Source organism: Schistocerca serialis, chromosome 3 (genome assembly GCF_023864345.2).
Source record: "Schistocerca serialis cubense isolate TAMUIC-IGC-003099 chromosome 3, iqSchSeri2.2, whole genome shotgun sequence".
Taxonomy (NCBI): domain Eukaryota; kingdom Metazoa; phylum Arthropoda; class Insecta; order Orthoptera; family Acrididae; genus Schistocerca; species Schistocerca serialis.
The window spans coordinates 420,420,140-420,445,018 of NC_064640.1; the positions used below are offsets into that span (position 1 = coordinate 420,420,140).

Consider the following 24,879-nt stretch of genomic DNA (forward strand, 5'->3'; position numbering starts at 1 on the left):
GGGCCAGGCCTCACTGATAGACATCGATACCTCTCAGTGCAGGACTCCATGAAGAATGGGCTGCCATTCCCCAAGAAACTTTCCAGCACCTGGTTGAGTGTATGCCTGCGATAGTGGAAGCTGTCATCAAGACTAAGGGTGGGCGAACACTCTATTGAATTCCAGCATTACTGATAGAGGTTGCCACATGCTTGTAAGTCATTTTCAGCCAGGTGTCCGGATACTTTTGATCACATAGTGTAACTATTAATTGGTGGTAATACAGCATAGAAACCTGTTTAATCACCCTAGATACTTTACAGTAAAAAGTTAGTTCAAAAAGTATGCTATTGTCTTATGAACTGTATTGTGACTTTTCTTAAGTACTTTACTGGTAAATTTTAAAATATTGTTCACTATACTAATGATTTGATCTAATAATTCTCCTGCTGTATGTATTGCCTGCTATAACTTCAACAGTACATAATGGTGTAGTAGTGCTTTGCCTGCTTCCAAACACGATTGTATAACACTGCTTTTACATTTCCAGCCGTTTATGACATTGTTTATTGTTCCTGTCAAATTTCATACATCCACAATGTTAATTTGCACCTGATTTTGCGTCAACATATTTGTAATTTTCCCGCGATTTACACATTACGAATAAATGTTCGTGGAGAAAAAGGTGACTATGGCATGATATTGGCCATTCAGTAGTGTTAACAAATATTATGTGGTTAAGTTTCTTAACACCAGGACACTCTGCTCAGCAGATTTGAACTGGTAAATGTGTAAAAGTTGGGACAGTTCATGCCGTATCTCCCGCCTCAAAGCTCTACTTGGAATGGTAGCTGATGGGAGTAGCTAGGTTTGTTCAAATAAAGATATCATGACCAATCACAACCATTTCCAAACTGTCCTTACTGCGCAAAGGTAGTTTTGTGATCGTTGTGATCATCATGACATATTTGTCAAATCATATTTAGCGTGTTTCAGCATTTGGCCACTTGTAGTGCTAGTTGTCACAGTCATTGACTTTGCGGTGCCCAAATATTTTTAGTTTAGAGACAGCTGAGCAAAATGTTTTTAGAGAATTTATTCTTGTTGTCAAATGCAGTATTTACATATGTTTTTGTGATGTTACACAAATAAACGATTGAGTGATAGTTTACCTGTGTGGTTTTCCACATAACTGAGGAGGCATGGTACCTGATAACCTCAAAAAGATGGCTACAGTGCAAGAGATGTAGAATAACACACATTCAAACACCACACAAAATATTTATGTACATATTTGTACTTGACAACAATAAAAAGTTCTCGGAACGCATCATGCTAAGCATGAAAAAAATGTGTAATTAGTGCAGTATTTCATTATTTAAATAATGAATGACAGCTGCAGGGTTTCAGAAATATTGATTATGATATATGAAATTGAGTCAGACCTACCTACTTCCCAGACAGGTATCAGTTTCAGTTACATCAGCAGTTTTTATTAAATAATAAACCTTTTGTTAGATAGTAAAAAGGTCCTTCACTAGTCTTTTGATGCCTGTTACGTACATATATCGTGAAACTGCAAGGGGGTATCCTATACGTGACTTTCACAGCTTAAAACGTTTTTCCCACATTTTCCTGCTTTTTACACCATTTCAAAAGTGGAGTTTCACTGTATTTGTAGACTACAGCTACTAGATGTTGCATTTTTAAGCCACTTGCAGCTTATTGCAACCAAGCAGTTGACAAAAGGTTTCACACAAAACCTGGCAGCAATATTAGTCAAACAAGGATTGTTCAGCTGTTAGGAGAGTCATTCAGCAGGGTTGCAAGTGTATAAAATTCTATCAAGGCCTTCTCCAAAACTGCAATCTGGCCATTGGATCCAAATATTTTTTGGAATTTGGACTCCGTGGTGAATAAATAAATCCATACCCAAAAACCTAATGTTTTAGATAAAGTTTGTCTTAATGGTTCATATTTGTTTAACGAAGTCTTAAAAATTATGATAAATATTGGTCATATTCATTAAAGTTCTGTATTTCGTGCTGTAGTTGAGAAAAATTTTAGTCATGCATTTTACGACACCTGCTTATATATTGTACCACTTTGCAACCCTTCATGTAATGTTTTAAATTATGGAAAATGTATTTTCGAAACTTTCAGCAGTTGTCCCTGTTGCCAAAAAAAAGTGAAAAGATATTAATACTCACATTAACACTGTGTAACAACTAGTCTCTCTCTCTCTCTCTCTCTCTCTCTGTGTGTGTGTGTGTGTGTGTGTGTGTGTGTGTGTGTGTGTGTGTGTGTGTGTGTGTGTGCCCGCCATCATGTATTTTACACCCTGTTTTTAACCTACTTCCACCTCACTACATTAATATTTAAATTACTGGTGTCACTGAGTTGCTGCTTTGCCTGACTGTGAGCGGTGCTAGCAGCGTGTATCAATATATCCCCTCTTGTAGTATCTTTGCTTGACTGCTATTACTTCCCGGTCATTGTCTGTCGTAAGCCAGTTCGGGTTGCAAGTTCGGGCTGCCAGTCAGTTGGAACATGTCTGGAGCGCAGTCCGAACCTGCCAATCAGGGAGTTGCAGTGCGGCACTATATTGCACATCATTTACGACGACGGCCAAGCTTAGGTTCGTTCTGCGCATCTGACATCACAAAACACAGTCAGCCAATGAACGGAGAAAGACATTGCCAGAGCTCGACTGCAGTGTAGAGCACAGACGAGTGTCTTTAGTTTTAGAAACGTTAAGTCATAAATACAGTAATTGAACAAAAGCAATATCTTGATAGCAGACTTTCTTTTATAGAGTGTTTGGAAAAAGCAATTTTTATACCAATCCCTTCATATTCTATTAATTAAACCAAACAAGCAATAAGCCTCCTAATTCAGGTGATAGCATGGAAAGGTGTTTCTATCATTCTCACGAACTGCTTTTTCGCAATAAGGAACAGCGGTAATTGTTTGTTTCCTATTGTACTTCAACGAAACGTGACTAATTCATAGTCATACCAACAGTGTTTGTTGGTATTTCGCGTGATATTTTAGAGTCCTCCAGGAGTTATCTTGAATGATGAACTGCGATAGCGTAATGGTTAAGGTGTTTGGCTGCTATGTGAAAGATTCTGAGTTCAAACCTTATTCAGTGCATAATATTTTCTTTATTTAAAAACAATATCGAAGTGTCTTACTTCATGAATTTTATTCGTTTGAATGTAATTTTTTGAAATTTCTAGTGCTTTGTCTCTTCATTATAATCATAAGTTTTCGGTTTTTCTAATTTTGTCCTCCAATATTTCTTTTCACAGCAATTAAAAACAATGAAAAGGCACACATACAATATTCATGTTATCTGTTTTGTTTGTATATCTTCTCTTATGCAGTCGCTGTTTTACTATTCGTATTGACATATTTCCTTTGGTGACAGCATTAAAAGTATTATTTAGAGCAGAATTTCGGCTCATACATTGCTGAGCTACTTGATTGTCTGACGCAATTCTTTGCTTCGCTGCTTTGGCAACATCATCATATTCAATGTTCTCGTCGACTGATCCATGTTTTGGCAAATATTTGCTGTCAGTTGTGTCAAACACACATTGTTTGCGCACTGCGCCTCAATGACAATATATTTTAGTTTCTATGTTTTATTACGTCCACAATTAAGTTTTGTGTACTTCGCCAACTTTGTTTTAATCAGAACTTTTTAGAAAAAAGCGAAGTGACTATGGTATAAATAAAACTTTTATTACAGTTGCGAAAGACGGCATATTTCTCAATATGGCATACGACACCTATCTGGTACTTAAATTAAATGAGAGATTGCATACAGTAAATTTTATATGAAATTTAGTTATCTTGTCCACATTTCATTCTCAACATTGTGGCAGCTAAAATCAACCATACGGAAAGTATACGCTATGGACTTTTACCTTTGCAAACTCTAGAAAATTTCGTGCAATGGTTTACTACATTTAATGCTGCACAATAACTGCGTGGAACATAGAGACAAAATTAAGTCATCTATGGAGGGGGGGGGGGGGGGGGTGGTATCAGTCAAGAAAATGCCTAAAAATCAAAATTTTGGGCCAAATAGTTTTTGTGAAATCGAATGATAAGTGTGTCAAAGCAGTCAGAACACCATGTGTCTGCACAGGCGAGCAGTGCAGTGTAATGGATCTGGGAGATATTTTTTTTACCGTATTTGTCGATACTGAATTGAAAATGTTTTCTTATATTTTTGTCAGAATTAATTATAATTTGTCTTATTATATGTTAATTTACTTCTGTTTTTGAGAGTAAAAGCATATTGATTACTATTAGAAAATGTATCGAAGAATAGCAAAGAAACTGATTGTGTAAAATATCTTTGACGTTGGAGTAGTCTTTGACTATAGTCAGTCCGAGTCGGAAGCTAACTCTTGGTGTGTGTTGACGGAAGAACAATGTGAAGGTCACCGTCATAAATAATTTTGAATTATGTTACTATTATTTTTGTATTAACTAAAAAGAAGAAACTACATTTGAAGAAACTGTATTTGAAACACCAAAATGAGAGAAACACGCTGAACCACGTCATTTTCTGCAGCCGACAACGATGCATTGTGGAATCATACTTAGACAACTGAAGCCAAGACTTATATTTGCTTGCAAACGTCTAATGGAAAAGGTACTGTCACGAAATATGGCAAATTTAAGTTTATAAAAAAAAAATAGTGACCATATTTTCAACTTGTGTAATAGCCGGGATGCCATATTTCAGCAGTGATGACAAAATCATGCACAGCGCGGAATGCGGGGAGCACATCTCTGTAGCAGCGAAAGGGTTAATGCGGCCGTGGTGGCTTTACTTCATAAACTGCGCTCTCCCCCCTAAACGTAAGTTTGCGAACTATACTATACTATACTATGGCGCTGCTTCTCTTGGTGCGTGCGTCGTTTGCAACTGGCAACGCAGCAATCTCCTGCGTCTGGGCAGGCATGCGCGAACCGCCAAGATAAAAGAATTGAACTATAGTGCAGTCGGGTTGGAGCAGTAAGGTCTGCGTCAACATGGCTCGCCCGACCATTGCCGCCACACATCACTTGAGCCGGGCCACAGTCTTGGTGGATCGTCAGTCGGTCGTCCTGCTGGATGACATGTTTTGGCTCACCTTGTCTTCATGCGTACTTAGTTACTGTTGGGTATTGTTCAGGTCTTCATGCAAGTATTTGTCAGGTTGTGTGTGTAGTTGGTGTTATTTCCACTGACTACTATTTTAGATGTTGTTGGCATTCCGAGGGTAGTCGGTCAGTTGGTGCAGACCACGGAGGATATCTCCATGCGGTCCAGTCGGCTGGGTCTGCTGGCAGTCCCTGCGCAGTGTCATAGCAGGTCTAGAGCTGTCCGATCGCTACGAGCTTCGTTGCTCGCCAACCCAGGACATCAATATGGCAAATTTAAGTTTATAAAAAAAATAGTGACCATATTTTCAACTTGTGTAATAGCCGGGATGCCATATTTCAACTGGGGACTGTAGCCGGGATATTATGTTCATGAGATTTTCAACAGTGCTACGAGGAAGAAAATTTTTCTGTGTTAATACCAGTTTCTTCAGAATGTGTGTTACAGTGTTTGTGTTCATCGGGAAGTAAAAATTTTGGAGAAGAAATGTTTCGGCAAAAAATATAATTTTCGACAGAAGAAAATACTTCAAGAATTTTGGTCAACAATCACATGGATGGAAAACGTGGTTTTGCAACAGTAGAAGAGTGTTCCAGATAAGTCACGAAACCCTCGTATTTTGTTAAAATAATATTTTTATCTTGTTTTATATTGTTGTGTATAAATTTTTGTTCTTCACAATGACTTATGAGATTTTCGAGAGTATTGTGCCTAAAGTAGAAAGTAGTAATTTAATAGACTTCGAACATCAGGACAGGTCAAATGAAAGAGAAAGAACCGATCAATTTGATTTAAAAAGTTTTCTTGTAAATTTCACGAAAGAAATTATACAATCAGTTGACGACAATAAGACATATTGGGATGAAAAAATTGATAACATTTTGTTGCAAGTCCAAGCAGTCAATACCCAAGTGGGTGAGCTTTCGAACAGAGTTGGCAGTGTTGAGGAAAAAATTGAATCTGTGGAAGCAAAAGTAAATGAAATTGATGTTAAATTGAGCGGTGAAATTAATACTGTAAAAAATGAGTTACTTGTAGATAGGGAAAGAAATTTAGTTGATTTTAATGAGATAAAAGGGGAAATTAAAAATTTGGATGAGAATACAAAAGTTTTAGTTAAAAATGTACAACAAGAAACTGACAATCGTTGGTTACTCTAGAAGAAAAAGTAGAATGCAATGATTTGGAAAACAAAAAATCTGTCAAAGAACTTAGCGAAAAAATTGAAAGTTTTGACATTGAATGTCAGAGCAAAAATTACAATGTCAACACGTGTAATCTTATATCTAATATTCCAGTGAAGCACTTTTCGGTAGATGGACCCGTACATCCCGTTGATTTTATGCAGTATTGTAAGGATTGTTTTTTACCTCACTCACCAGATGAAATAAAAATTAAATTTGTGGAAAAATTCTTGGAAGGGGAAGCTTTGACTTGGGCAAACCAGATTGTAACTTTGGGGTTGACCTTTTCAGAATTTGAATCAAAATTTTTGGAAAAATTTTGGGATGATCTTAAACAAACTAGAATCAAAAGTGAATTTTTGAATGGGCGAAACTATAGGGAATCAGATGGGAACATGAAACAATTTTGCAAAAGTGAACTTCAAAAACTTATTCATTTAACAAAACCTTTGGATGACTTGATCAAAATTGATACCTTAAAGAGAAGATTGCCATCAGCAATGCAGTTGAGTTTAGTTCATTGTCCTGATAGTAATGTAGAGCAGTTTCTCAATTATATTGAAAAGTTGGATAGGGTAACAACAAGAACACACAGTGGGTTTACTCAGAAAGGTAATGGTCAAAATTGGGGAAATGACAACTTTCAAAAAAGGGAACAAAACAATTATCATGGTGTCAGTCAAAATTCAGGGGGATATAACAATTTTGAAAAGAAGGACCATAATTTTTATCCAAAACAAGAACAACATTTTCACGTTAATAATCAACAAAATAGAGAACACTTTAGGGATCAAAATCACAGAAATTTTGATAGAGGTCAGTACAATAGAAACTACCAACAATCAGGTAATGTTTGGCATAGGAATGGGATCAGAAATGTTGATCAGAGACATTGGCAGAACCATTATCAGCAGTTCAAACAGGAACCGGAAATAAAAAACGAGTAGACGCCCCCTTGAAGGTCCGCAAGGTTGAGGCAGAAGGTGAGCATGATGAAAGGACCAATGGATGTGACTATCATAAACCCAAACAGGTCAGTTCCAAACCTAAGCTATCACATGAGGTCATTAGTTGTTACTTATTGAAGAAATTTCAAGAGGAAAATAATAATGATAAAGATAACATTTTCAGTACACAAGAACATACAGTAGATAAAAGTAATTGTGATTCATTTAATTTAACAGAGTTTTACACTTGGGCAGAAAAGAAAAACACTTTGTTGGATGATGTAATTTGCAGTAGTTCAGAGATGTGTATGAATGAAAGAGAGAATGCATGCTGCGAGAATGAAAATGTTGGTGAAAGGGATCTGGTAACTTTAGAAAGGGGAAATAATATTTTGGGGAATAATTTGAATGTGTATGACCTGAATATGTGTAATGATAATGATGTTGTTGATAAAGTTGATAATGATGGTAATGGTATTGATGATGATGTTGAGGAAAGGTATTTCATTAGTTTAAATAGGGAGTTGGGTATACACATGGTTGAAAATGGATTAAATAGTGAGAATATTATAGAAATTCCCAGGGATGTTACCAGGATGAATAAAGCTCACAAGCTGGATGTATGTAAATGTGTGAATTTAGATGTTGCTGGTAAAGAATCTGACTACACAAATAACGATGACACATGTATAACTTCTTACCTAAGTGAAACTTTTATAGATACTAATGATACACACACATTTCTTATGAATATATGGCTGAACAGTGAAACTATATCTTTTGACAAGAACTTTAGAAAGATGCTTATTAATGTATGTGAAACTGTATGTCCTAAGTGGTGGAAAAAGATGAGATATTTTATTTTTGAAAAGCTGAAGGATAAGTACTTCAATAGTATACAATGTGATTTGGATGAAAATTCTTGGCTATTTGAGATAATAGAGAGTACTCATGACAATTTTGTGTCTTGTGCAAATTTTATAACTGTGACAAATGATACATGTAATGATATGCCATATGATTCTGATAAGTATAGGTTTGGGGAAATTGAAAGTGATTTATTACATGAGGATACAGGTTCTGAGAAAAGTGATCAATTTTGCAGTCCTTATATAAAAGTTCAAATTGGGTCATGGATTGGTAAATGTTTAATTGATACAGGAAGTGAGATCTCGGGAATATCTGAAAGGTTAAGCAAGAAATTGAAAGTGGGGAAAGATTATGTTGAACTGCCAGTTGTTGGGGTAAAGATAAAAGGTGCTACTGGGAAGAGCAGTAAATTGGTAAAAAGCCAGGCTTTAGTGACATTTTTAATTGAAGGCAAGTTGTTCACACATGTACGTTTTGTAATTCAGGAATTTAATGAGGATTTTCTTTTGGGTATGAATTGGATAGTAAAAGTAAATACAGCATTTGATTGGGTTGGAAGAAAACTTTTGATAGAAACTAGTGAAAGGGAATACATTCAGACAAATTTTGTGAACACACTTGGTGATCAGAGTAATGGAAATTTTGACAGTATTAATTTACTAAAAGAAAATAGATTGGAGAATATTGAAATTCATAGATTTGATACTGATGAAGTTGAATTTGGGAATTTAGTAAATTTGAAAATTTCACAAACACAAAATTTATCTGGGGAGCAAAAACAACAGTTAGAAAATCTGCTGTGGGAATACAGTGATGTTTTTAGTGACATACCTGGTAGGGTAAAGGGTTACCAGTGTGAGCTTCAGGTAAAACCTCATGAACCATTTTTCATAAAACCGTACAGTATTGCAATATCAAAAAGACCTGCTGTTGAGAAAGAGCTGAAAAAGATGGAAGGATGTAATATAATAGAAAGGAGTATCAGTGCATATAATAATCCTCTAGTAGTAGTTTCGAAAAAAGATGGTTTAGTAAGATTGGTTTTGGACTCTAGACACTTAAACAAAATTTTGTTCAGACAGACAGACCATCCTGAAAATATTGATGAGTTACTCTATAAATTTACAGATATAAAATATATGTCAAGTTTGGATCTAACTTCAGGTTTTCATCAGGTACCACTTTCGATTAATTCTAGAAAATATACTGCTTTCTTGTACAATGGTAAGAGTTACCAATATTGTGTTGTGCCATTTGGGTTAAATTCTTCTGTTTCCGAATTTATAAGAGCTTTGGATCATGTACTGGGGCAAGAACTTGCGTGTAAACTGATAATCTATGTAGATGACATTTTGGTTACAGGGAAAAATTGGGAGGAACATTTTTTGATTTTGAAGTCAGTTTGTGAAAAACTTAGAAAAGGGGGGATGACATTGAAATTAGAGAAATGTAAATTTGCAGTTTCTGAATTAAAATTTTTGGGTCATGTTGTCACAGACAAGGGAATTTTGGCAGATCCAGAAAAAATTAAAGCAATTTCAGAAATTCCTATTCCTAAGACTAAAAAACAATTAAAGTCGTTTTTTGGGTTATGCGGTTATTACCGAAAACATATAAGTGATCAGAGTCTGAACGCACCATGTTTAAGTCAGTTACTTAAGACAAACACTGTTTGGGTTTGGGATAAAAGTTGTCTGGAAGAGTTTGATAAAATTAAGCAAGAGTTGAGGAAGCAACACTTATTACACAGACCTGATTTTAATTTACAATTTTGTTTGAACACTGATAGCAGTAATTATGGGCTTGGAGCAGAGTTATTTCAAGAAAGAGTAGAGAATGGAGTTAAGATACATTGTACCATAGCATTTGCAAGCAGAATGTTGCTCAAGCATGAGAAAAGTCATAAAAAATCCACACCCTAATGCTTATCGTTTGGTGTATCCTAAGTCAAAGAAATTATTTGGTCTTAGGAATGTTGTCTCTTTAAAACTGTATAAACAGAAATCATAATTTCAAAATTTAAATAATCTATTATCATCTAAAACAAAAGTCCTCCACTGGAATATGCTTGTTAGAACAAAACTACCTGTACAACCAAGTATGTATATTTGCATGTATAAATTAATAATTTGAAGTCACATGTTAATTGAAACTGATGAAAAAACACTGATGTAACAAAGAATGAGAGAAAGATTTATTTTTACTTTTTTTTTACAAAAAAAAAAAAGGTCTCCCTAGTGAGCATTTCTGAATTTTTCTAATTTTGGAAGCTAAGTCTTCCCTGTGGGTGAAGGCATAAGTTTCAAAACCAATTTTAGATAAAGCCTCATGATATATGAGCAGTTTATTGTTGTTTATACTGATGTTGTGGGGAGCAAAAGTACTCTTCACAAGAATGTGACTTGTAGTAATATTGTAGTAGAGAGGAAAGTGTACATAAATAATTGCAAAAAATTTAGATAATACTGATGTATCTTTAGCTGTACTAAAAAAAGAAAATCATAAGCAAAAAAAAATATACAAAAACAAAGAAACATGACTAATAAAAAAAATATAAAAATTTAAAAAAAAAATCAGAATTTAAAAAATATATATATATAAAAGGCAAATATAGAGAAAAACACATTACACTATATATGTCCAGTATCATTTTTACTGTACAATATGTAAGCATAATGAAATTAACATTAATATTTAAAAAAAAATTAAATCTTATTCTAGGAAACGAGTTTAACCTTTCTATTATTTTCAATCTGTATGCTGTATGTTAGAATATTTCTCATGTATGTTTTATACCATGTATATTTGTCATGTCAAATAATTTCTTTACTTGAATTTTTTTTGTGTATGAGATTGATGGGGAAGTATCATTGCAACAACAGCCAGTAACAAGTCCACAGATTCAGAGAGTCCAAATTTGGAAGAGGTTATCAGACTGCATAATTAGTGTACTAATTGTGTAATACAGATCCATCACTGAGTGTGGTCGGCATTTTGTTGTATATGTCCGTAACAACAAAAGCCCTGGGGAGCAGTTGTAATGGATCTGGGAGATGTTATTTTTTTTTACCGTATTTGTCGATACTGAATTGAAAATGTTTTCTTTTATTTTTGTCAGAATTTATTATAATTTGTCATATTATATGTTAATTTACTTCTGTTTTTGAGAGTAAAAGCATATTGACTACTATTAGAAAATGTATCAAAGAATAGCAAAGAAACTGATTGTGTAAAATATCTTTGACGTTGGAGTAGTCTTTGACTATAGTCAGTCCGAGTCGGAAGCTAACTCTTGGTGTGTGTTGACGGAAGAACAATGTGAAGGTCGCCGTCATAAATAATTTTGAATTATGTTACTATTATTTTTGTATTAACTAAAAAGAAGAAACTACATTTGAAGAAACTGTATTTGAAACACCAAAATGAGAGAAACACGCTGAACCACGTCATTTTCTGCAGCCGACAACGATGCATTGTGGAATCATACTTAGACAACTGAAGCCAAGACTTATATTTGCTTGCAAACGTCTAATGGAAAAGGTACTGTCACGAAATATGGCAAATTTAAGTTTATAAAAAAAAATAGTGACCATATTTTCAACTTGTGTAATAGCCGGGATGCCATATTTCAGCAGTGATGACAAAATCATGCACAGCGCGGAATGCGGGGAGCACATCTCTGTAGCAGCGAAAGGGATGATGCGGCCGTGGTGGCTTTACTTCATAAACTGCGCTCTCCCCCCTAAACGTAAGTTTGCGAACTATACTATACTATGGCGCTGCTTCTCTTGGTGCGTGCGTCGTTTGCAACTGGCAACGCAGCAATCTCCTGCGTCTGGGCAGGCATGCGCGAACCGCCAAGATAAAAGAATTGAACTATAGTGCAGTCGGGTTGGAGCAGTAAGGTCTGCAACATGGCTCGCCCGACCATTGCCGCCAAACATCACTTGAGCCGGGCCACGGTCTTGATGGATCGTCAGTCGGTCGTCCTGCTGGATGACATGTTTTGGCTCACCTTGTCTTCATGCATACTTAGTTACTGTTGGGTATTGTTCAGGTCTTCATGCAAGTATTTGTCAGGTTGTGTGTGTAGTTGGTGTTATTTCCACTGACTACTATTTTAGATGTTGTTGGCATTCCGAGGGTAGTCGGTCAGTTGGTGCAGACCAGGGAGGATATCTCCATGCGGTCCAGTCGGCTGGGTCTGCTGGCGGTCCCTGCGCAGTGTCAGAGCAGGTCTAGAGCTGTCCGATCGCTACGAGCTTCGTTGCTCGCCAACCCAGGACATCAAAGTTGAGTGGTGTGTTAAGTACCCAAGCCACGTCCGTTCATGTTGTGTTGTTCGTTTCAGTGGTTCAGTGTTGGGGAACTTTTCCTGTGAGCAACACAGTGTGTTTGTAGTGATGAAATCAAGCCGCCGTGCTGTGGAATTAATTATATTGGTTCACTGCAATTCAAGTGCACCAGTGGAATTTTCTGCCTTGGGGTCGTTAGTGTTCCGGTTACCTGCCCTGCTGACTAACGTAATTTCAGGCAGCGTCCTTTCCTCACCTGTTGTCGTTGTTCAACATGGTGTGTAGTTTTGACAGCTTAATACATATTTCATTGTGAATAATCATGTCCTTAAAAGTTTGGTCTTTGAGTTTTTGTGTACCGATTGGTGGCTAGCAAGTCGTTTAGTTGGTCGGTCCATGACTGTCTCTTGGTTGGATTACCGACGGATCAAGTGTAGTTGGGCCCACCACCTGTCTCACCTAAGTGAACGTTTATGTTTCAAGGCAAGGCCCACCCCCCTCTGGAGGCGACTGAGTGCCATTGTCTATACTGTCCTTTTCGTGGGTGATTAATGGTCTATTGGTAATCCATTATGGGGAATGCTTAAAAAAATTTCTATTGTGTTTTATGTAAATCAACTGTGGGCCTTCAGCCACTTAAAGCCTTACTCTCAAAATTCCCACTTAAGCAAAAACATTACAGCTTTCTGCCTTAAAAGATTATGGTAATATATTTTAAAATTTTGTAATTTAATTGTGGCCTTCAGCCATTTGTATTGCACCTTGCATATGTTTTTTCTATCCATCTTTGCCTTGGGGCTTTCCACCTAGCTGAATTTCAACTACATGTTTTCAGTCACTTGAAATTTATCTTGTTGCTTTTAAAGATTTCTTGTTTGGAAGCCTTCAGCCGTGAAAGAATTGGATTTTGAAACTCATAGTTGTAAAGGTTCGACTATATGCCATTTTGGTTTAAAGATGATATTAAATTAAAATTTTGAAGTGAAACTGACTGACTCCTTATTTGGCCCTTTCCACAATCCGAATCACCTGTTCTACCCAGCGGGTTTAGCTGGTGTATCAAGCATGTTCTTGTTTATGCACTTTGATATACCTTAATCAACAGTAAAGTATAATGTTCGTTCCTGAGTTATGTGGTGGTACACTATGTTACCTGTCTGCTAATATGGAACCAGTTTATTTTCTTGCTCCCATCTCTCCGCCCTCCATCTCCCCCATCTACCACCACCACCACCACCACCACCACCACTTCCCACCATCTGCACACCACACACAAGAAAGTCATATAGATAGTAAATGAATGTTTTGGGGTATTAATTCTCCAATTAAAAGGCTGGAAACTGTCCCTTTACAGGGTCTCAAATACACTGTATGTAAAGAAAATTTATTAATAAACCACCAGATTGGATTAAAGAGGTGAAGAAAACTGTATCAGTAAAGAGAATTGCAAAACCCCATCTGATTTGATAACCATTGATATTGTCAGAATTAAACTAGTTCCTGTTGAGTTTCTACGTCAGGAAGAGCACCTCTGAACTGAACTCACTTGTACAAATACCTGATCTCACGACAGTATGAACTAATATTTTCAGCTTCCAGCTGCATTTAGTGGTTGAATATCCACAAACTTTCAGATGAGTGTGGCTCGATCATTTCGAGTGGTGGCTGCCATGCAGTTGCTACGTTCGTACCTTAATAGCTGTGCTACCACCTGTGACGTAATAGCTGCCCAGTCCAATACCTTATAAGGTAATTTACTGTTGCGCATCACCTCAGCCTTGAGATTGCTGGGTCCCAAACCATCTATTCAAATGCTATTCGATGTCTATTTTCTTGAGCATTTTCTGCTACAGATGTTTCCTCAGGATACTGTAAGGTGTAAACAACTCTCATAATTCTATATGGCACTGTTAAATAGTCTGCACAATCTGACTGACTTGAAACTGTCCACACCCACATATTATTTTTTGAAATTTCATTGTTCTGAGGCCTAAATCATTGTTAATAGGCCTCAAGAATTTTTTTTTTTTTTTTTTGTGGAGTCGTAAAGGTTGAATAGATTTTATACCTCTCTTGAAGCTGGGTAATCTTTCCTGTCACTATGCCACAAAACAGCAAAAATGGAAACTTCTGCATGTCCTCCTCGACGAGGCCTTCTGCTTATGTGTCTTTCGTGAAATCTGTCTGTTGTTGTAGTCATTTTCCTTGAATGAGGAGATGTATAGAGGCTTTGATAAGAATGCATATAAATTATAACACATCAGAATTGCCCATCAGTTTTCCCTACAAGGTGCTAAATATTAATTTGGTTGTCAGTCAGTTGTATTCTAGATACGGTACACACGATGACAAATACGTGGAGTAATGCTGATGACCAGATGTTTAAAGAGTCTATAGCTTGGCGATGCAGTGGTACTCAGACATCAAAACCACACTGCAAGAGCTGAGCCATGTAGGGGAAGTATTAAAGGAAAATGACTACGACAGCTGACGAATTTTACAAGCCATTTCAATAAGCAGAAGCCCTCACCCCCGTTTCCAAGAATGACGTGAACATTGCTCTGACATGAAAGATTAGACTACTCCTAGAGATACATAAAATCAGTTCAGTCTTCAGGCCTCTAGCAAAAATGCGACAACCCTTGAGATCCATGAAAGGTGATGTAGGTCTTATAAAGCTGAAGATGTTCAAAATTGTGTGTGTGTGTGTGTGTGTGTGTGTGTGTGTGTGTGAGAGAGAGAGAGGCAGACTATGCACACTATTCAAAGCACCATACAGAATAAGAGGCCTGTGTTACCTCAGGAAATCAATCAAGAGCAGAACATCGTCTGGAAACCCACCTCCGTAGCAAAGATCAGTTTGAATCCAGGTATTGCATGAAATTTTGCTGCCAGTATTTGGTCTGCGAGGGGGTGGTTGTGGAGGTGTGTGAAATTCCCGAGCGTCAGGCTTTGCACCAATATCCCATATTAAATTCCAAACTTCTCCACAGTGTCTCATGAAGTGATGGCCTGTGACACTGTTGATGGTAATTGGTCCCTTGGATAGGTTTGTTAAGCTGCACTGCACAAATACAACACAACTCTCTCGTACCTGCAAGGAAAGGGGCTGATGTGAGCAGATGGAGAACAGCCCAGCCTTTTCACTAGGTGACTGAATCCACCCTGTGGGATTTCCAACCACCAATTCCCTACAACATTTTAATTTTTATTCTCCAGAAAAATGATTCAAATTGCTCTTGCAAATATAGCTACCATTAAATGGAAGAGTGATTTCTCAGCTAGCATAATAAAAGAATCAATAGAGAGAGAAATATCTGATGATATTCTCAGTAGAGATGGTGACCTGTAGCCGATCACAGCTTGGGACCCAGCCGTCAGAAGGTTGAAGTGGGTGTGCAACAAAAAAGTTACCATTTAAGGCTGGGTAGGGCTCTAGTGACATTACAGGTAGTAGTGTACCACAACTATAAATGGATGACAGCAGTAACCATGTGACAAGTCACTATCTACTTGATAGTGGCCAAGGAGCACTTGTTGGAAAACTTGTGAGTATTTAACCGTTTAACATGGTTGGAAACACAAGAAAATTTTATTACTGAACTCTCCTCATTATGTGCAATACAAATTATTGTGTAATCTGTAGCTTCCAGCTACAGTGTTCACTTTTTTCCCTGCTAGCTGTTACTAACTGCTGACCAGTGTTCAGAAAAGTGGTATATATCTGATAACCATTCCTATATATATATATATATATATTTCTGTTATTAATGAAGTTTATTTGTTCCAGTCCATCACACAACCAAATTTTAGGTACAGTGGTGCAAGGCTTTGCAGCACATTGATCAAAAAATGTCAAGATATGCAACTAGATACGTTTTGGGACAGTTTAAATTCCGAGTAAGTAAAATACCACCTGTGTTGATGTATAAGACCAGAATTAAAATAAAATTGTTCAAAATTTATCAGGAAAGGTAAAAACAACTTCAATTAGCATCACTACTGATATTGTCCTGTGACTTACTTCCTGACTGTTTTCTGTCATGTTTGTACTTAATTGTGTTTACAAAGAAGTAATTCAGAGCTAGTCTCATGTATTCCATATCTGAAATGCAAGTTCATTTGATGAGATTTAGGAAGGGGGGGGGGAGTAGAGAGAGAGACATGCTGCATTATCAAAACCACCCATTTCAGACCCCAACACCCTCACTCACAGTGTTTCAAAATGTTTATTGATTACACTTGTAGCTACAGTAACACACAAGTGAATGCTTTTCAGATTAGCTGGCTGGTTTGCATCAGCTTGTTCTTCGTGAATTTGTGTAAGTTGTACACAGTTGCTTAGCTCTAAACTTGTAGAATTTTGCTACCAGTTTTATTCTTAATCACTGAACAAAGCAGTGAGTCACTGAATGATGTAATAAACGCACAACTGATGGACTGTTTTCTGAATGGAGTGAAACTGTGAAATGTGCGGCTGTCACATCATGTTTGAGTCTAATTCTTCTCCTGCTGCACAAAACCAGCATGTGACAACTGCGCATTATGACGTCGTAGCTCATGCTACACCTCGTTGACTATAATAGTAGATTTAACTCTTTGCTATTGGTAAGTGTTCTTTCTCATCAAAAGTTCATTTAGTTCATAGGGTCTGAGCCAAACCAGTGATACATGTTATGTGCTGTTTTCCTAGTCAATGGGGGCTAGAGCTTGGTTGCCATTTTCAATAAGGGCTATGATCAGTTCATTCTCCTCAAACCTCCCATTCCTTATCCACTATCTGTAATTCTCTAATCATTGGCACTTTGGAAGGTGCCATAGTGATTAAGGCACTGGATTTGCATTTGTGAGGAGCAGGGTTCAAATGCCAATCTGGTCATCCAAAGCAAGCTGGAAATGTTCCTTCAAAATGGCCACAACTGACTTTATACTCCACTCTTCTCCAACCTGAGCCATGCTGCTTACAGTGATCTCACCATCCAGAGAACATTATACACCCTCTTCCTCCCTTTTTTCACAGTTATCTGTTCGTGAAATATAGCCTAAGATAGCTAAAACATTCTTAATGCAGCTATTTTTTGCTTGTGTATTTATCACAATATATCTGTTTTCGTAGTGCTCTCCTCAGTTTAAACATGTCTCTATTTTCATTTTCTGTTGTGCTTCAGCATTCTGTACTTTGTGTTACTCTTAAAATGTTGCAATGAAAAGAGAGGAGTTTACCTTTTATTAGCAATTATTTTGTACTGTACCTTGTGTTGAGCTAAATTGGACACGGTGTTGTGTGGCAATGAAATAGCCTCATAAAAGATATGGTGTACTCAGTCTAGTGCAGATATGATGCAGAACTAATCACACCTTCTGTATTAACTGATGTGGACGGCTTGACAAAAAAAGTGAAGGACCTAGAAGACGGACATCAATGTAACTTTGTACACATACAAACCATCAGTGGATATTTAAATGATTAGTGTAGCAGTTGTCTAAGTCAGGTAGGATGGCCACCATTGTGCATTAGTGTTGTTTCTGTTTAGTGTTCTTACCATGTCTGGTAGGGCAGATAAGGGATGTGAACAGCATCGGATGTTGAGTGATGTCTGTCAAGTAGCTGACAGCATTTGAAAGGGGGCATCATTGTGGAGCTCCTTTTGGCCAGCTGATCAAATTGTACAATATCAATATTTGTGGGACATCTGGATGTGACAGTGGCCAGATATTGAACTGCGTGGGAGTATGAAGGCACACTCCTCGTGAAAGTTCCAGTCAACCATGTATGACCACCACAAGGGTTGATTGCTGTACTGTGCAACAAGCGCTTTAACTCCTTCACACCTGCACTTGCCATCCGAAAACAAGTAATACTCTCTGCGTAACATTGTGTCATTCCACACCATTGGTGGTAGGCTAGCAGCAGCCAGCCTAGGGAATAACCATATGATGATGTATAGACTGCTGTTAACATGAGACCACAAACAGCTACATTTGGAGTCATGCCATGACTGAAAACATAGACTGCTGATCAATGGTGTCTCATTTTATTCGGCGATGAATTGCAGTTCTTCACTACCCCAGATACCATTGTTAGGAATTATGGAGGCAACCTGGAGGGAGGTGCCATTCTTTCATTGTTTTGGAGGTGCACAGCAGTGCTAATCTTGCTGTGGGGAGCCATAGGGTATGACTTCAGGTCACTGATGGTAATAATTAAGGAACTCTGGCGACACAACGATACTCTTGGACATTGTGCTTCCTTGTGTTACCTCTCTTGCAACAGTGTCATTGTGTCATTAGTAAGCAAGACTGTGCTCATTCACACAGGGAACATATCCCCGTGAACAGTTTGTGTGGTGAAACTTCCTGGCAGATTAAAACTGTGTGTCCGACCGAGACTCGAACTCGGGACCTTTGCCTTTCGCGGGCAAGTGCTCTACCAACTGAGCTACCGAAGCACGACTCACGCCCGGTACTCACAGCTTTACTTCTGCCAGTACCTCGTCTCCTACCTTCCAAACTTTACAGAAGCTCTCCTGCGAACCTTGCAGAACTAGCACTCCTGAAAGAAAGGATATTGTGGAGACATGGCTTAGCCACAGCCTGGGGGATGTTTCCAGAATGAAATTTTCACTCTGCAACGGAGTGTGCGCTGATATGAAACTTCCTGGCAGATTCGAGTCTCGGTCGGGCACACAGTTTTAATCTGCCAGGAAGTTTCATATCAGCGCACACTCCGCTGCAGAGTGAAAATTTCATTCTGGAGTTTGTGTGGTGTTAGGCAGTCTCAGGGTCAATAAGATAAACTTATGTCCCCGGTAGAATGTGTGGCACTAGTCGGGATGTCAGCTTTTTCCTGGAGCCAGTATCAAAGATATTGAGGACCAGTTGCAACAGTTGTGGTCCAGCTTGCTTTAAGAGAGAATGCAATGGCTTTAACACCCTTCCCAACTGAATCAGTGCAGGTGTACATGCCAGAGGGGGTGCAAATTAACACCGAGCGGGCTTCTACTGCCAAGTTCTTCATAAATTAACTCTGTTTTGTAATCGGTGACATAGCATCACATGCTCTCTCAATACATGTAGATCCATTTTGTTTCCACCTCCCCATCTGGGTGCTTCACTTTTTTGTCAGACAGTGTAGATTATTCAAATTGCACATATAGTAACAGCAACTTTTCCTTTGTATAAAGTTGCTGCACAATCACCCTCATTAAGACACACATTTGCCTTCATGAAAATCATCCATTAAAACCTGTTTGATAAATCATTAGTGCTCTGTTGTATTCATGGTGAAAACCATTTGTGAATAAAGTGTTTGAAATGGTGAGTTTGGGTGTAAATATTACATTCCATAAACATGTAGTTTTGGGACAGCATCTATAAAGAAAAGTTTCAAAATGTGTTTGACTTAAAATGGCAAATTAAAAAGTCCCTCATTAAAGTGGATTGACTAAGCTGTAGATAGAGTAGCATGGAGAGCTGCATCAGACCAGTCTTAGGACTGAAGGTAACAACAACAATTAATTGCTGAGTAACAACTTGTATCAACATGTTGAATGGTCATTACAAGTAGACCTTCGAGAGTTTAGAGAGAATCTGCTGTTAAATATAGCAGTGAAAATGTATTGTGGTACTTTCTGACATGCATTTTTTTTTTTAATTTTCTTCCTGTAAAGACTCTTATGGTCTGAACAGATGTATAGTAATCAGCTGCCATGTAGTTTGATCCACAGCCAATTTATTACATACTTGTGCAGTTGTCCACTTTTTGATACTAAAGGTATGAAAATTAAGTCTTGTATCGTGCAGGGAACCAGAATACAATTTAGTTGTGCAGCCTTCGTTTTTCACCACAGCATTAGCAGAAATCCAGAAGGCATTCAGTATATATAGGTAATGTATATGAAAAAAATTATACATCCATTGACATCGGCCATTGCAGATGTTATAAAATTGTATAGTAGTAACTGATAACTAACCAGTAAGTTACTTTCTGCTCATAATCTCCCAACCCTTTCATAATTAGAGCAGATGATAGAACATAAGTTGATTTTTAACTTATAGAAAACAAACTGATTTCCATACAGACATTTCTAAGCATTATCTTTTTTGTCTTGGACAGTGTTAAAGCTGTACTCAGTCCAACGATTCATTTGTATACCATAGTGCCTAACTAGGCATAATACTTCCGTCGTCCTCCGAATTGACTTATCAAGTCATTTATAGGGAGATATACACACACGTCAACAAGTACTCAGAGCTATCCTGCAATGTGGCATTTCCCACATATAGAGGTAATTGCCAGAAATGAATGATGTAAGTGATAGAAAGGGGTCCTAGTACAGATTAAGAATTAAATGTTGAACATTTGTTTTTGTTGTGACACTTAGCCATTTAGTCTTACCATCCAGGATACAAAGAGCTAAATCATCATGATTATCTGCTCTTAATTATCTACATGTATAAAAATGGAGGGGTGTCTGGAAAGGAGCTCTGTGGGAGTAAGAACCACTCTCATTGGAATAGTGGATCAGAAGCAAGATGGACAGACAGGTGGGCGGAGGAGACGGGAGTGGACGTTAGGGACTACAGGATGGACAGGGTAAGGAGGGGAAGTGTGGGATGGACAGGGAGAGGAGAATGGAGGGGGGGATATAGGAGCAGATAGAAGATGGAGAGGGATAGTGGGCAGGTGGAACAGGAAGAGAATGTGATGAGGCAGGTGGATAAGAGATTTCCTCTCTGGTGTTGCGTGGTGTAAAACAGCAGAAAGTGAGAGAGACATACGTGCCATGTATGTGTTATATGCAGGTGAAGCTGCAGATAGATAGCTAGTAGTACAACGTGTATGAAAATGACCTTGTGACCATAGAATACCAGTGTGTACCCTGTTACAAATATACTATTCAGTAACATGTGAGGTGCAACTGTGTTACTTATGTCTGCAATCAGTCCATATGCAGATATTCTCACAGCCCTTCCAGCATTGACAATTCAGCTGGAAGAGATATTTGCAATAAATAAGTGGTCATCAGAAGCTTCTGAATGTCCAGTAAGGCAGTCCAACCAGTAGCTGATGTCTTTATTACAATTTGTCCGTAACCCCCTCACCCAATCCAATGAGCAAAGTTGTAAAAGTGTTTGCTGTTTCCTCTAACCCTTTATAAATTATTAGGACTGAAATACCGATTTGACAATTTTTTCTTGAAATTCATTCAAAAGTTGTCTTGTAAATAAAGTTATGATTATGGAACAGTAGAAGATGAGGTAATGATGGAAGTGAAGCTTAAGCTGTGAGGACGGGGTGTGAGTTGTGCTTTGTTAACTCAGTCAGTAGGAGCGCTTGCCTACAAAATGTAAAGATCCCAAGTTCAAGTCTCGGTCTGGCACACAGTGTTAATCTGCCAGAAGGTTTCATTATGACATACAGGATGATAATTATTGAACTGTGTGGGGGGAGGGGGGGGGGAGGGAAGTAAATTCATTACAAACTACAGTATGCACGCGCTTTATTCAACATGTAAACGTCACTACAGATACTCGGATTTAGGTTATGATATGTTCGATACGCCTTCCATCATTGGCAATGATGTGATGCAGACAAATAGTGAAATTCTGCAGGACCCACTGAATGTCAGAACATCCGATGCTGTGGATGACCTCCTGAATGGCTGTTTCCAGCTCAGCAATAGTTTTGGAGGGTGGTTTTTTTTTACACCTTGTCTTTAATATAGCCCCACAAAAAGGAGTAGCATGTGTTCAGATCCGGAGAATGTGGCGGCCAATAACGGCCCATGCAGGTGGCATTTGGGTACCCCAGAGCCAGAATGCGGTCCACAAAGTGCTCTTCAAGGACTTCACACACCTTTGCTTTGATTGGGTCGAGCTCCATCTTGCATGAACCACATCTCGTAGAAATTAGGATCTCTTTGGATAATGGGGATGAAATCGCCTCCCAAAACCTTCACATAATATTCAGTAGTCATCCTGCCATCAAGGAATGTTGCACCAGTTATTCTGTGGCAGGATGTTGCACACCACACAGTCACCTGTTGAGGATGAAGAGACTTCTTGATCATGAAATGCAGATTTTCTGTCCCCCAAATGCCCCAATTTTTCTTATTGTCAAACCCATCCAAATGAAAGTGGACTTCATCACTAAAGCAAACCACACCATTCCCATGCTAACCATGCAGTTTGAACATTCTAACGCAAACAGTTCAGAAGTTACAACTCTTATTCCATACAGTACAATAATTGTCACCCTGTATGTTGCTACAGGATACGAATTCTCATTAAAAAAGAGGAAATCAATATAGATTGAAAAGTGGAACTGTACTAGTGCTGTTTAACCGTAAAGCAGTTGCCAAAACTGATGTTCAGTGAAAGTCTTCAAATCCTTAAAACTTAAAGACTAGGGTGTCCTGAGGTGGAGAATTAATATTATATGTTCAGTATTTCTTCCAGTATGTCCTGCTTTGTACTTAGTGAATAAGTCTTAAATCCGTTAATTCAAGATTATGTTTTAGGGCATTTATTATTACATTAAATTTGTTGTTAAATGAAATTTAATATTTTTTGTGCAATTTCAGGTTGAAAAAAGAAAGAGAAAAGGCCACTGATCTGCTTCATGAAAATCCAGAGAGACTTCGTGGTTTCCTGATGTTTTTGGCTGAGCTGTTTGTGCAGCTTGAAGGGGAAACTTTTCTTTGCACTGAAATTTGTTACATTATAGATCTTCTGCTATTCAATGAGATGCCGGAAAATGTGAAGCGTGTATGCCAGACGTTAAAAGTAAGTACACAGCATAATTCAAATATTATTTATTAGGGATAGGAAACAATGGGGATGTTTTCTCCACACTTGGGTGAAAGAGGGGAGCAGTAGCATGTGTTAAAAGATCATTTTTTATATTTTTCTCGAATTACTCAAAAGTTGAAACTCATAGCAAAAATATTTCCCAATACAAAATTAAATTACATTAGATTTCCTACAAAAAAAAGGTCCTATTCATTTTTTTTCTAGGACTAATAATTTCCTCATTGCCATGGATGGAAAAATCACATACTATTAAAATATTGTTGTAGTAGTATAAATTTAATGTTTATCTTCAAGCAAAGTGGGTTAAAAATGAATATTAAATGTGTGTACTACAGCTGAGCAGAGCCTTATGAAGGGATCAGTTGTGTTCAGGGTGTGTAACTGAGTATTGGAGGGAAGGGGGGGGGGGGGGGGGTAGAAGTGTGAGGGAAGATTGGTGGCTAGGTTGTGTTATCACACTTCCCTGCATCACAGATCGGTAAACTGGCACAAGAAGCAACTGCAGGATGTTTCACAAAGTTATGTTGACCCTTCACAGCATGCCTTATGAATCGCTGACGATGCAGTGCACAGATATACCCGAGGGTTGTTTACTTTCAACAAAATGCATTAATGCTAGATGGAATAGAGATAAAAATTACTAATACTAACACAAATAACTCTTATGGACAAAATCTGTGTAAATCTCTGCACACTGTTCCACACAGGTAGAGGAGAAACCAATTCTTAGTCATCATTTATGGCAGCTGTACTGTTCTTCCAGGAAAGTCGGCTTCCTTCACTATGACCATGTCTTGATTTTCAGTTTACAGGCAGACAATACCTCTCCAGCATTTCCTATCCAGTTCTCTTATGAGCAGACAAAATAACGTAACTGAGCTTGTGTTTATGCAGTAGTTATTTGTAGTTTATTAAATTAATACTTTTTGCAAATGCTAAGTAAGTTTTTATGTAAAACACGTACCTGTAAAAAGTGGCTGAGAAGTGTTTAATCTGTAGTGTGATGTTGTCAGTGACTTATGTAGTGTTGGTGGGAAAGTGATTGGATTGGTTAATGTGACACTTTGCCACTGTCTGTCATTCACAGTGTGTTGCAAAGCTATGTAATTGTGTTTTTGCCACTTGGTAGTGAAGTACTGAACGACATGAGAAGTTTCTGCACGTCTTTAACCGTTGTGTTACTGATAGTCTGCATAAATCTTTTCCATTCAAGAATTCCTGGCACTTGTTGAGCAGGCTTCACAGAGTGGAGCCACTTGCCATACATCAACAGTACGTCTTACAAGATTGGTGTGAATGTGTGTGATGGAATGGGACTGGTCATGTTAAAGTTTAGAACAGTAATTTGCTCTAATTAGGTGACCTGCTTGGGTGTTAGAGGGATGCAATTTAAGCCTCTGGGTCTCTTCAGGTGTTAAGAGAGCAGAGGCTGGTGTGATGCAGCAGATACCCCTCACGTTGTGGAAAGTATTCTGGAAAGTAATAGTGGACACAAGGAAAGTGACATTGTTGAATACATATTGACAGTGTGTTACACTTGAGACAGGCTTGTCAGTGTGGTAAATATTGCACATTTCCAGCTGTTGGTTTTTTATGTAATTCTTCACTTAACAATTGCAAAT

General features: G+C 37.9%; 1 protein-coding gene across 1 annotated transcript in view; it reads left to right on the forward strand.

Moving 5' to 3' along the window:
* The window catches only part of LOC126470297 (polyadenylate-binding protein-interacting protein 1), a 134,676-nt gene that overhangs the window by 41,228 nt on the left and 68,569 nt on the right, over positions 1–24,879 (forward strand). Inside the window, exons 5-6 of the mRNA XM_050098058.1 lie at positions 16,233–16,342; positions 23,029–23,230. Of these exons, the coding sequence (XP_049954015.1) occupies positions 16,233–16,342; positions 23,029–23,230 (312 nt within the window). The remainder of the gene's footprint in view (positions 1–16,232; positions 16,343–23,028; positions 23,231–24,879) is intronic.